The 12521-nt window shown below is 38.9% G+C and overlaps 1 protein-coding gene across 2 annotated transcripts in view; it reads right to left on the bottom strand.

Moving 5' to 3' along the window:
• Positions 1-2945: 2945 nt before the first annotated feature.
• WDR35 (WD repeat domain 35) overlaps positions 2946-12521 on the bottom strand; it is a 71718-nt gene continuing 62142 nt past the window's right edge. For both annotated transcript variants that reach the window (XM_004696391.3, XM_045286734.1), the window contains 2 exons: positions 5159-5399; positions 2946-4894 (listed from right to left, as the gene is read on the bottom strand). In XM_004696391.3, coding sequence (XP_004696448.1) covers positions 4744-4894; positions 5159-5399 — 392 coding nt within the window. In that variant the 3' untranslated portion in view covers positions 2946-4743. The remainder of the gene's footprint in view (positions 4895-5158; positions 5400-12521) is intronic.

The raw sequence follows: 12521 nt of genomic DNA, 5'->3' as shown, positions 1-12521 counted from the left end.
TGCCAATTTAATAGAAGAAAGTATTCTTGTGTTGAGGGAGTACTTGAGTGGAGGCCCAATGTCCTTCTGCTACCTTAATACTAAATCTATAAATAGCAGATGCTATATCTTTTGATAGCTAGGCACCATCGGCTTTCTTTACATTTGCTTATGCACCCATTTTGTCTTAAACGATCATGTCAGAAAAGTAAGCATCACAGAATGCTAGGTTATTAGAACAAAGTGTTCTTACATTGAGAGAGTCTTGAATAGAGGCCCAATGTCTGTCTGCTGCCTTAATACTTAGCATATAAAAATATGTACATAGATCTATTTCCCTATAGTTATATATTTATATATGTACATCCCTGTATTTAGACCTCTATAAGTGCCCTTTGCCTCCTAGTTCTTTCCTCTATTTCCTTTTACTTTCCTCTTGTTCCACTATCATATTCGGCCTTCATTCAGATTTCAGTAATTCCTCTCGGCTACACTGCCCTTGATCAAGCCCCAGCTGGCATCCTATGCCTCCTTGCCATCAATTTTAGATCAGTTATTGTTCCCATGACCCTTGGTTGGTTGGCAGCCCACTTCCTTTCAATTTAACATTTTTCATATATTTAATGTGGTGACATTAATCATGTTATATAACCATCACTAATATATTTTGCCAATCTTTATATCAACATAAAAGAAACAGTACACTTCCTAACAATGACTCTCCCTTCTCCCTGAACCTTGTAACCACTAATGAACTTTGGTCTCTTTACATTTTCTTCTTCTAGATATTTTATATTAGTGAGATCATGCAATATTTGTCTATTTGAGATTAAGTTACTCACTGAGCAAGTTTTCAAGGTTCATTCATGTTGGATCATTTATCTTTATGGCTGAGTAGTATTCCATTGAATCGATGTGTATACCACATTGCTATTCATTCACCTCTTGATGGCCATGTGAATTGTTTCCCCTTTGGGGTATTGTGAACAAAGCTGCAGTGAACACTGATGTACATATATCTGTTTATGAGGATGTTTTCAAGTCTCTTGAATATATATCTAGCAGTGTAATTATTTTCGTTAGCTACTCATTTCTTGTTTAGCATAAGTTTCACTTTGTAGTTAGTAAAAATTTAGAAGAACAAGTTCCACTCTGCCCTATAGGGTCGCTATGTGTTGGAATGGACTGGACAGTAAATTGCCTTCACCGCACACTCACTAGAATGGCTAAAATTGACAAGTGTTGTTGAAGACACAAAACAATGGGAATTCTCACACATTACTGGTGGAAATGCAAAATGGGAGAAATTTAATGTTTTTCTTACACATACTCTTAACATAAAACCCAAATATACTGCCATTGCGTAAATTCTGACCCATGGCTAAATATAAGAGACTCTAAAATCTCTTAACTTTACTTCTCTTTTTTTTATATATAAATCATTTTATGGGGGCTCTTACAGCTCTTATAATGATGCATACATCAATCGTATCAAGCACATTTGTACACATATTGCCAACAACAATTTCAAAACATTTTCTTTCTACTTGAGCCCTTGGTATCAGCTCCTCTTTTTACCCTCCCTCCCACCCTTGTGAACCCTTGATAAATTATAAACTATTATTATTTTTATATCTGACACCATCCTTAACTTATTTTTAAGCAGAAACGTATTAGGAACCAATAGCTCTGGTTATGAACACTTAATTATGGTACAGCCACTTCTTTATGGTTTCCCTCAGCTTCTCTAAATTCATCTGAAATATAAATTAATTTTTGTGTTTTACATTATTTACACTATTTTTATTCTATGCTTTTAGGCATTTTTGAAATTTATCATGAGCATCAAAACCATCAAGTCTATTCTGCCTCATAGCCCGCCTGAGAACATGGTAGAAGGGAGAACTAACTGCCCCTGTGGGTTCCGAGACCAGTCCTCTGACAGGAGTGGAAAGCCTCATCTCTCTGGTGGTTTCAAACTGTTGATCCAGTGGTTAGCAGCCCAACACGTAACCACTACACCTCCAAAGCCAAAAACACTCAGAGAACAATTTCCTAAAAACAATCATAAAAATAGACAGCAGGGGGCAACATAATACTGCTATTTTCATTTTAGAAACAATTACATCAATATGTCAGCGTGGCAACATCATCAAATTCTGCACTCTTAATTTTCTCTTAAAAGTTTGCTAAGGTTTAACCCTCATTGCTAAATGAGAATGGTGCATGCTCTCTAAGGAATAATTCACTGAAACCACCTGTATAGCACCCCACCCCACCCCTACCAAATTTGGTCTCAAATGTCCTAATACCTTTAAGTACCCCCTCCCCATTTAGCCACAAAAGTGGTATTCTACATCTATTGTACTTTCTGCCTCTTCTCCCCTAACCCCTCTGGATCCCAACAACCTCTCATCTAACGCCCACCAAAATACTTAAATCAACAAATCAATACAAAGCAAAAAACATGCTACCCATATGGCATGTACAAGATGCATTTTACATTTACCACAAAATGTAAAAGATAAACGCTCATCAGAATAAATGCAAATTTAGTCCAGTCTTTTTTGCTATTTTTTAGCCCAATGCCACATAAAAGCTAGAATTTCACTTTCTAGCACATAAAAAGATAACTTTAATGTGTTTTTAAAATTCTTTAACAGTATTATCATTTAGGATGTGATAGCAAGACAAAGATACTGGGCTGCTTGTCAAGTACACTGCTGCATCATGGGGTTTTACTGTTGCCACTCTTCCTCTTTTTTTTTGTTTGTCATTGTTTGAAGTGATCTTGTTTGTCGCAAGACTCCACGTCCATTCCGTTTCACTTTCTTCTTTTTTTCTTTAAGCCGCTCAGACCACTGTGTAGGGTTGAGAGGTAAGCAACACTTTCTCTTATCACACTACTTTGAATCATAAGAACTGGGAACACATTTTATGGTAAAGTATAACTCAGCATTACTCAATAGCATTCAGTTGGTATTTAATGACAGAAAAGAACATTATAATCATTTCATTAAGTTGTTTTCAGTACACTGCTCGATTCTCTCTGTCCAATTTATTTCTAGGGATTTGTTTTATATGAATAATTCTGGGACTATTCTCCCCACTCCCAGTCCCCGTCTCCACTGGAGAAAAATGTGCTGGTCGTGTCATCTTGAAATTTCTTTTTTCCCGAAGACAACCAATTGGATCAACTTATATCATGGGTTCTCTCTCTCTCTCTCTCCCTCTCTCAACCTATCTGATCAAGATACAGGTCACTGAGACACTGCAGCAGATCATCAAACCTTTCACTGATAGAAACCCAGTCATACACTTTAAACTAAGACATGATGGGACTCCAGAGATGTGTGTGCTTTTGTATGTGTGTGTTCGTTTGTTTATGTGTGTTCATAAATGATATTAAGGTCCAAAGGTTTAAAGGGTTATTTCTAAGTCAAAACTGAATAAGGAGTAGAGACAGAAACTCAGGATCTACCTTTCAATAATATGATCTATTTGTTTTTGAGTCCCCCAGTAGAAACCCCAACTCTGGTTCTCTTCCTGAAGACCCGCTCCAGGGCAGGCTGATGAGGCCAACTGAGAGTCCGGCATCAGAATATTTTATAACCCAGGATTCAGGGACTGTGTCTTTCCACCTCAATGACATCCTATCCTCAATAGTGTTCGTCTACCTGCGCGAACACAGAGAAGTCCCACAATGTCCGGTCTCTTCATGTTGTTGAGGCATTAGAGTCTGGTATCTATTTCAAGTTTGCCTGGGCTCTAAACCTCGTTTTATAACTCATTATTCCCAATCTGTACCAGACCAACCCTGTCTTTAAAGAAAAACAAAGACAAATGCATCAAAATCAGACAACAAACTAAATAATGAAACTGTAAGAACAATACTGTATATTTTCCTTTATTCACGATCTCACTAGATAATACCCAAACCTCAGCACTCTTGTCAAACTCAGCAGTGTCAAACTCTGGTCTCAGAAAATGAGGGAATACCCATTCATGAGAATTAACTAAAGGGCAATATCAGCAATACAGGTAAGAAATTCCCCAGTACTCACTGCCATTTTTTCTCTTGAATGATAATGAATTTAAAACATACATAGCCAGGAAGAACTGTTCCCTACAGCACATGTTACTTAAATGAAGGGTCCCACTTAGTGGCAATATTTCAAAATGGCTGTTCTTATATAAATTTATGTCATTAGACATAGAGAAGAGTTTTCTGCATAATAATATGAAGCGGATCAAAAAGAGACTCAAGGGTAGCTCAAAAAGGAAAGGGAATAAAGCTGTTAGAAGCAATTCAAACTATAAAAACTATCCCAAAGTGTCCTCTCTTTTATGAAAACAAATCATGGAAAACATTCAAGACAACATAAATATAGCTACAGATAGGACCCATTTGCAGTACTACATGTGTTCAAACATTACCCCCCATATCCCCTGTCCCTCCCAAACTTCTTATTTGGAATATTTTTGTAACCACCCACAAGGTAAATTTAATAGATATGTAGATATAAAAACAAGGTGGATTACTATAAATTGTCTACTCAAACCAACCCCATTATTTCATAATTATATTTTTGTACAAAAGCTAATATTATTTTAAAATAACTATATAAGAGTACAACTATGAAAATAATGAGCTAACTTTCATACAATATTTATAGGAATCAACCATTTATATAAAACTGTATATTTACTGATCAGGTTTATATACATAGCATGTTTTGCAATTACATACAACTGTGTGCTTCTCTAGCTCACTGGACTATGGCACAGGGGGCAGAAGTTGTAGTTGCTGATTTCCTGAGCCTGAACGCAGTGCTTACACACACTGCACATCCAGAATTGATATTCAGTGATGGGGCTGCCGGTGGCAACACATGTGGGCAGTTTTCCTTCCCCACTGTAAAAATAAAAGGGAAAAACAATGAAATGTACAATGAAACTTAAAATTAATCTAATTTACGGGTTACTCTTAAAGTCTTACACTGAGAAAACAAAGCACTACTACAATTGTACAACTGAATAAAACAGGTATGGTGTTATGGTAGATTATCTCAAAATGTAGTACTTTCATTATGATATTACACTCTTATACACATGCATACATTTAAGGTCCAAGCATCCACTAATGTAGACAGGCATTTGCTAATTACAATTAGCCTACCCTTCAAGAAGACTGTCCATTTCAGATTTCCTGCTGTCTTTTGGAGTATGCTTCATGAAGATTTCTAGAGCAAGATCTTCATATTGTTTCCTCTGTTGTGGACTGAGCGTATCTAAGGATTCCAGTTTAATAAAAGCTTTTGAGCAGGTACCAAAAGCTCTACCAGCAGAGGCACAGAGTGCTAACAGAGAGTAGATCTCAACAGCAGGGATAATATCTTCATAGTCTCTCAAGTGGAGAGCTAGAAAAGACAGGGCAATTTGTTTTGTTTTTTTAAGGAATCATAATTTCATGAACATGCATTGGTAAGAATTATTTGTCATATCTGGACAAATATCAGATTCACAAGAAATAATGTGCTGAGCAAGAAATTCCAATCATTTTATCACTGAAAGATTAACTTAATTGCTTTTGTTGTTAAGTGCCAAAGAGAAGGTGTCAACACATAGCAACTCAATACACAACACAGTGAAACACCACCAGGTCATCAGAAGCAACAAAGCCCACATGGAAGAAGCACACCAGCCTGCGTGATCATGAGATGCCGAAGGGATCAGTTATCAGGCATCAAAGAACAAAAAATCCTATCACTGTGTGCTCAGCGATCCCTGATATGATCGCTGAAGACAAATGGGTGCCCAAGCAAATGTGGCGAAGAAAGCTGATGGTGCTGGCTACCAAAAGAGATAGCATCTGGGGTCTTAAAGGCTTGAAGGTAAACAAGTGGCCATCTACCTCAGAAGCAACAAAGCCCACATGGAAGAAACACACAGGCCTGTGCGATCACAAGGTGTCAAAGGGATCAGGTATAAGGCATCATCAGAACAAAAAATCATATCACTGTGACTGGGGGGGAGTGCCAAAGCCCACCTGTAGGCAATTGGAAATCCCCTTATGGAAGGGTCTCGGGGAGGAGACGAGCCAGTCAGCATGCAATGCAGCAACAACGAAACATCCAACTTTCCTCTAGTTCCTAAGTGCTTCCTCCCTCCCCCCGCCCCCACTATCATGATCTCAATTCTACCTTACAAATCTGGCTAGACCAGAGGATGTACACTGTCACAGATAGGAACTGGAAACACAGGGAATCCAGGACAGATGATCCCTTCAGGACCAGTGCTGAGAGTGGCGATACAGGGAGGGTAGAGGGAGGGTGGGCTGGAAAGGGGAACCAATTACAAGGATCTACATATACCCTCCTCCCTGGGGGACAAACAACAGAAAGTGGGAGAAGGGAGACGTCAGACAGTGCAAGATATGACAAAATAATAGTTTATAAATTATCAAGGGTTCATGAGGGAGGAGGGAGGGGGGAGGGGGAAGCGGGGAGGGAGGGGTAAAAATGAGGCGCTGATGCCAGGGGCTTAAGTGGAGAGCAAATGTTTTGAGAAGGATGACAGCAATGAATGTACAAATGTGCTTTACACAATTGATGTATGTATGGATTGTGATAAGAGTTGTATGAGCCCCTAATACAATTATTAAAAGAAAAGAAAAGAAAAGAAACCCTACCGGGTCCTGCACAAAGGATCCTCACAAGTATTCCTTTGCCTGAGCCCACTGTTGTTGCCTCAATCCCTCTCACTGAGGGCCTTCCTCTTTTTCCATTCCCCTCCACTTTACCAAGCATGATGTCCTTCTCCAGGGACTGGTCTCATCTCACATGTCCAAAGAATGTAAGACGAAGTCTCGCCATCCTGGCCTTGAAGGAGCACTCTGGCCAGACTTCTTCAAGACGGATCAGTCTGTCCTGTTAGCAGTCCACGGTACTTTCAATATTCGTCAGCAGCACCACAATGCAAATGCTTCAATTCTCCTTCAGGTTTCCTTAGTCAATGTCAAATTTTCACGTGCATATGAGACAACTGAAAATACCATGGTTTGGGTCAGGCTCACCTTAGTCCTCAAAGTAACACCATTGCTTTTCAACACAAGAGGTCTTGTGTAGCGGATTTACCTAATGCAATACGTATTTTAATATCTTGACTGCTGCTGCCAGCATTGACTGTGGATCCAAGCAAGACAAAATCCTTGACAACGTGAACCTTTTCTCCATTCATGATGTTACCTATTGGTATAGGCCTAAAGATTTTAGCCTTCTTTTTATTGATTCATAATCCACCACTAGTCTGTAAGTTTGCCATACTGTGGTGGTTTGTGTTGCTGTGACACTGGAAGCTAATTCACTGGTATTTCAAATACCAGCAGGGTCACTTAAAGTGAACAGGTGTCAGCAGACGTTCCAGGCTAAGAACAGACAACGAAGAAGGATTCTGTTGTCCACTTTGGAAGAATTCAAGAATACAAGAAGAACACTAGAAAACTTTACAGAGGAACATACATACACAGAAAAGAAATTATTTTTTGAGATTTTTCTGAATGAGAAAACTCAGTATTATTGTAAGCTTATCAATTGTCCCCTTATTAATATATAAAGTTAATTCAATTGCAATGCAAAACCCAGTGGGATTTCACTGAAGTCTCCCCATCCTCAAACAGATTTCCAAGATAACCTGGATGAATAAATTCAACACAAGACAAAAGAAAATTTCAGAAAGAAGACTAAAAAAAAAAAGCTTACCTATTATTGAAATATAAAAGTAAACAAGAGGATCCTATTTGAACAGAAAAATAAAAGGGGTAGAAAATAATACTTTAGGAAGGGATTAATATTACATATAATTTTAATTCATGACACAAAATTTCAAATCTGTGAGTAAAGAATTCATTTTTAATACATGGTTTTAGGATAACTAATAAATTACAATAAAATATAATACTCAATAGCTCTAAAATGAAGGACTTCCTAAGCAAGACCCCTGCATGAAAAACATAGAAAAGGCTGATAGATATGACTAAATTAAAAACACTATTGATATCATCATCACAGCTATCATTATTAAGGGCTTATAAGATCCAGGCTTATATATGTGGATTTTTTTGTCATTAATTTTCTTAATCGTCAAGAAACTCTGTAAAGGAGCTAGTACTAATATTCCCACTTTACATAAACAAAAACTTGAGAGGCTAGTTAACTCATTAAAACTTCTGAATGCTAGTGAAAATTCAATACACAGAGCACAAGATTACTATAAAGAAACAATAGTTATTAAAAATAGAAATTAACTCTGTAGAATTGTATATATTTCCCAAAGCCAAAAGATGTTTTTTTAATGTTTTTTAAATTTGCTATTATTTATGAGCCCTGGTGGTATAGTGGTTATGTTTTGGACTGCGATCTCCATGGTCTGCAGTTCTAAACCATCAGCAGCTCCTCGGGAGAGAGACTGGGCTTTCTACTCCAGTAAAGAGTTACAGTCTCGGAAACCCGCAAGGAGTCAGCATTTCCTCCCTGGCAGTGGTTTCATTATAATACAACCTCGTGATACACTCAGCTATGTTGCTATGAGGGGAGATTGACTCCACGGCAATGGGTGTGGTTTGGGTGTGTGTGTGAATTTCATGGTATGAGTTGCAGATTGGTAATTACGTTGTAGCCCTATCACCTTGACTCTTCAGGGAGGGGAGTCTTAGCAACGCTTGCAGCATGCGCATGGTCCATCTGAAGGAACTCTGATGGCCTAGTCACTTACGGGTTTTGATTTATAACATTAGTTTTCATAACTATGCTAGTTTGGAGTTAATGTAGCCAAACTCCAGGGCACTATTAATTTAAAGGACATCAAGATCCTGATACCACGAATGGGCTAAACAGCTCATGAAAACAGACAAAGATGTTAGTCTCAGGGAAATGCAAATCAAAACCACAATGAGGTACCACTGCCACCCACTCTGATAGCCAGTAACATAAACTACACACACACACACACACACACACACAGAGTAAATAATAAGTATTGATAACGGTTGGTAAAAGAGCCTTTGTACATTGCTAGTAGAGCTGTAAAATGACACAGCCACTGTGGAAAAGTTTGACAGCTCCACAAAAAGTCAAACGGAGAATTACCAACTGACCCAGCAACTTCAATCCTAGGCACATGCCCAAAGCACTGAAAGCAGGATGGCAGGCATCTATTTGCCATGAATATTCAGTGCAGCACAGTCACACAAGCCGAAAGGTGAAAACAATCCAAATGTCCACCAGCAGATAAGTTAATAAAAAAATGTAGAATGTGTGTATGTATGTGTGTTTGTGTGTGTGTGCATATATATTATTACAATGACATATGTAATAGAGTTGGAAAGACGTGCTCAACATATCTTAAACTGAAAGAACTCAAGAAAAAAATGTAAGCCTGGAGTTGCAATACTTAAAAATTCTATGGGCAAAATATTGAATGATGCAGGAAGCATCAAAAGAAGATGGGTAGAACACACAGAGTCACTGTACCAAAGAGAATTGTTGACATTCAACCAGGAGATAGCACAGGAGCAGGAGCCAATGGTTCAGACGGAAGAATTCCAAGTGGCACTGAAAGCCTTGCCCCACAACAAGGCTCCATGAATGGATGGAACACTAACTGAAATTTCTTAACAAGCTGATGAAACACTGGAAGCACTTACTCATCTATGCCAGAACATTTGGACGACAGCTACTTGATCTACTGCCTGAAAGTGATTCCTATTTGTACCCATTCCAAAGAAAGGTGATACAACCAGATGCTCAAATTACAGAACAATTTCATTGATATCACGTGAACGTAAAATGTTACTGAAGATCACCCATCAACAGTTGAAGCAGTACAGTGATAGGGAGCTGCCAGAAGTTCAGACCAGATTCAGAAGAGGACATGAAACATGGGAAATCATTGCTGATGTTAGATGGATCTTGGCTGAAGGCAGAGAATACCAGGTGTTTACTTGTGTTTTATTGACAATGCCAAGGAATTCACCTATGTGGATCATAAAGAACTACATCAGAACACTTCATTGTGCTCATGTGGAACTTGCACATGGATCAAGAGCCAATTGTAAAACAGAATAGGAGAATATCGTTTGGTTTAGAATCAGGAAAGGTGTTTGACAGGATTGTATCCTCTCAACAAACTTATTCAATCTATATGCTGAGCGAATCATCAGAAGAGACGGCTTATCTACAGAAGGATGCGACATGGAGATGGGAGGAAGGTTATTAACAACCTGGAATGTGCAGATGACACAGCCTGGCTTGCTGAAAATGAGGACGTAGGCACTCGCTGATGAAGGTCAAGGATTACAGCCATCAGTGTGGATTTCAACTCAATGTAAAGAAAACCAAAATCCATAAATTCTTATGGTATGGTAGGGGGAAAAGGAGGGCTAACATGATAAATGGAGAAAAGGTGGAAGTTGTCAAGTTCATCTTGCTTGGATCTGCAGCCGATGCTCAGGGAAACAGCAGTCAAGAGATCAAACAATACATTGCATTAGGTAGATCTGCCACACAAGACCTCTTTAAAATGTTGAAAGCCAGGATGTTACTTTGAAGACTAAGGTATGCCTGACCCAAGCTCTTGTACTTTTAATCACTTCATATTCATGTGAAAGTTGGACACTGAATAAGAAAGACATAAGAAAAATGAAGGCATTTGAATACAGTGTTGCTGAAGAATACTGAAAGTACCATGGAGTCAAAAGAACAAATAGATGTGTCTCAGAAGTAGTACAACCAGAATGTTCCTTAGAGGCAAGCATGACGAGACTGTGGTCCCTGGAAAGGGACATCCTTGGTACCGAAAAGGGGCAGTGAGAAAGCACAAGGCCCTCGAGGAGACAGATCGGCACAGTGGCTGCAACAGAGCAGCACCGTGAGGACTGCACAGGACCAGGCAATGTTTCATCGTGTTGTGCACGGGATCACTGTGGGTCAGAATCAACTCCATGCCACCTAACAATATAAATCTATCTATATGTATATGTATATGTGTATACCCACACACACTCGTATACATACACGACACACACCTAAAGAACATTATTGTTTATAAAAAACAATGAAACTTTGCTACATGCTATAACACTGATGAACCTTGAAAATGTTATGCTAAGTGTAAAAAAACAGACCCCAAAGAATCAACATTATTAAGAATCAACAGTTAAGATTCCACTTAGATGAAATATCTAGATAGGCAAATTCATGGAATCAGAAAGTATGTTAAGAGGTTAACTAATGGATCAGGGAGGAGAAAGTAAGGATTTAGTGCATAAGAGATCCTTAATTTCCGTTTAAGGGAATGAAAAAGTTTTAGAAGTAGCAATGTTGAAGGATACAACCCTGTCAATGTAATTAATGCCACTGATCTATATCTATACTTAAAAATGATGGTAAATGTTGTTCTGTTATAATAATATTCTTTAAGATGCTGCTGCTACGTATAAATAAAAATCTATGGATTACAGTACCTAAGTACTATGGGATAGTATGTGACCTGTAAAAATGGTGACAAGAGGAGCTCGGGGAATATGATTGTCAGGTAATAAGCACAGGGCATTTCCTCAGCAATTATCCAAGAGGTTCCACTAGAACGGATATCCTGCTCTTCCCGGCAATGGGAAAATCTACTTAAACACTCAGTAGGCCCAAGGCTCTTAAGATGGAGAGCAGCAAGGCCAGCTGACAAGATCCCCTTCACCACGGACCAGAGGCACAAGCCTCTTCTGCGAGCCCCACTCCTCCTTGCCCCTAAGGCAACCAGCCAGTCAAACCTCTTACCTCACTGGCCTCTGGGTCCGGACCTTCCTTGAATGGCAGCCTGCCTGGGCAGCTTGGCACAGAAGTCCTCAGTACCCATACTATCCTTCTCACCTTTTTTGGTTCCCCTTCCTCCTCCTTTCCTGCTTTGTTCTCTAGTACCCTCTCCTCCATGTGCCACACTTCCCCACTCTGCATACACATACACACAATAGCACTGTCAATGGAGCAGGAATCCCCACCCATAAAGAGGTGGTAATTTTTACTTTTCTTTGCTTCAGTTTTTATACTTTTATTCTATTATAATATTTTTATTACTTTCTTCTAGTCCTCTTCCACTTTCTCTTCCAGTATCCTCTTTTGTGTGACCAAACCTTCTGAAGCATTCCCCACCCCCAACAAAAACAGGCAGGCCTATAGATTCCAGCAAATATAAACCATAAGATACATGAATGGATTTGGAGCTTGCACTTATTTCTAACCCCAATCTATGAACAATTAGTTCTTACAACAAAGCCTTACTCAACACTTGCCCTCATGAAGACATCACTGAAGATATGGGTGCTACAGCAAAAGTGAAGAAACCAGATGATGTCTGGCTATCAGAAAGATTAGCACCTGGGGTGTATTAGTCTGGGTACTTTGGAGAAACAAATCCACAGCAACTCACGTATAAGAGAGAGTTTTATGCAAAGAAAATGTGCATCACAAAAACATCCCAACCCAATGCTG

Source organism: Echinops telfairi, unplaced genomic scaffold (assembly GCF_000313985.2).
Source record: "Echinops telfairi isolate 266 unplaced genomic scaffold, ASM31398v2 ScPeMD7_9;HRSCAF=40, whole genome shotgun sequence".
Lineage (NCBI taxonomy): Eukaryota > Metazoa > Chordata > Mammalia > Afrosoricida > Tenrecidae > Echinops > Echinops telfairi.
This window is presented reverse-complemented; position numbering and strand designations above follow the sequence as displayed.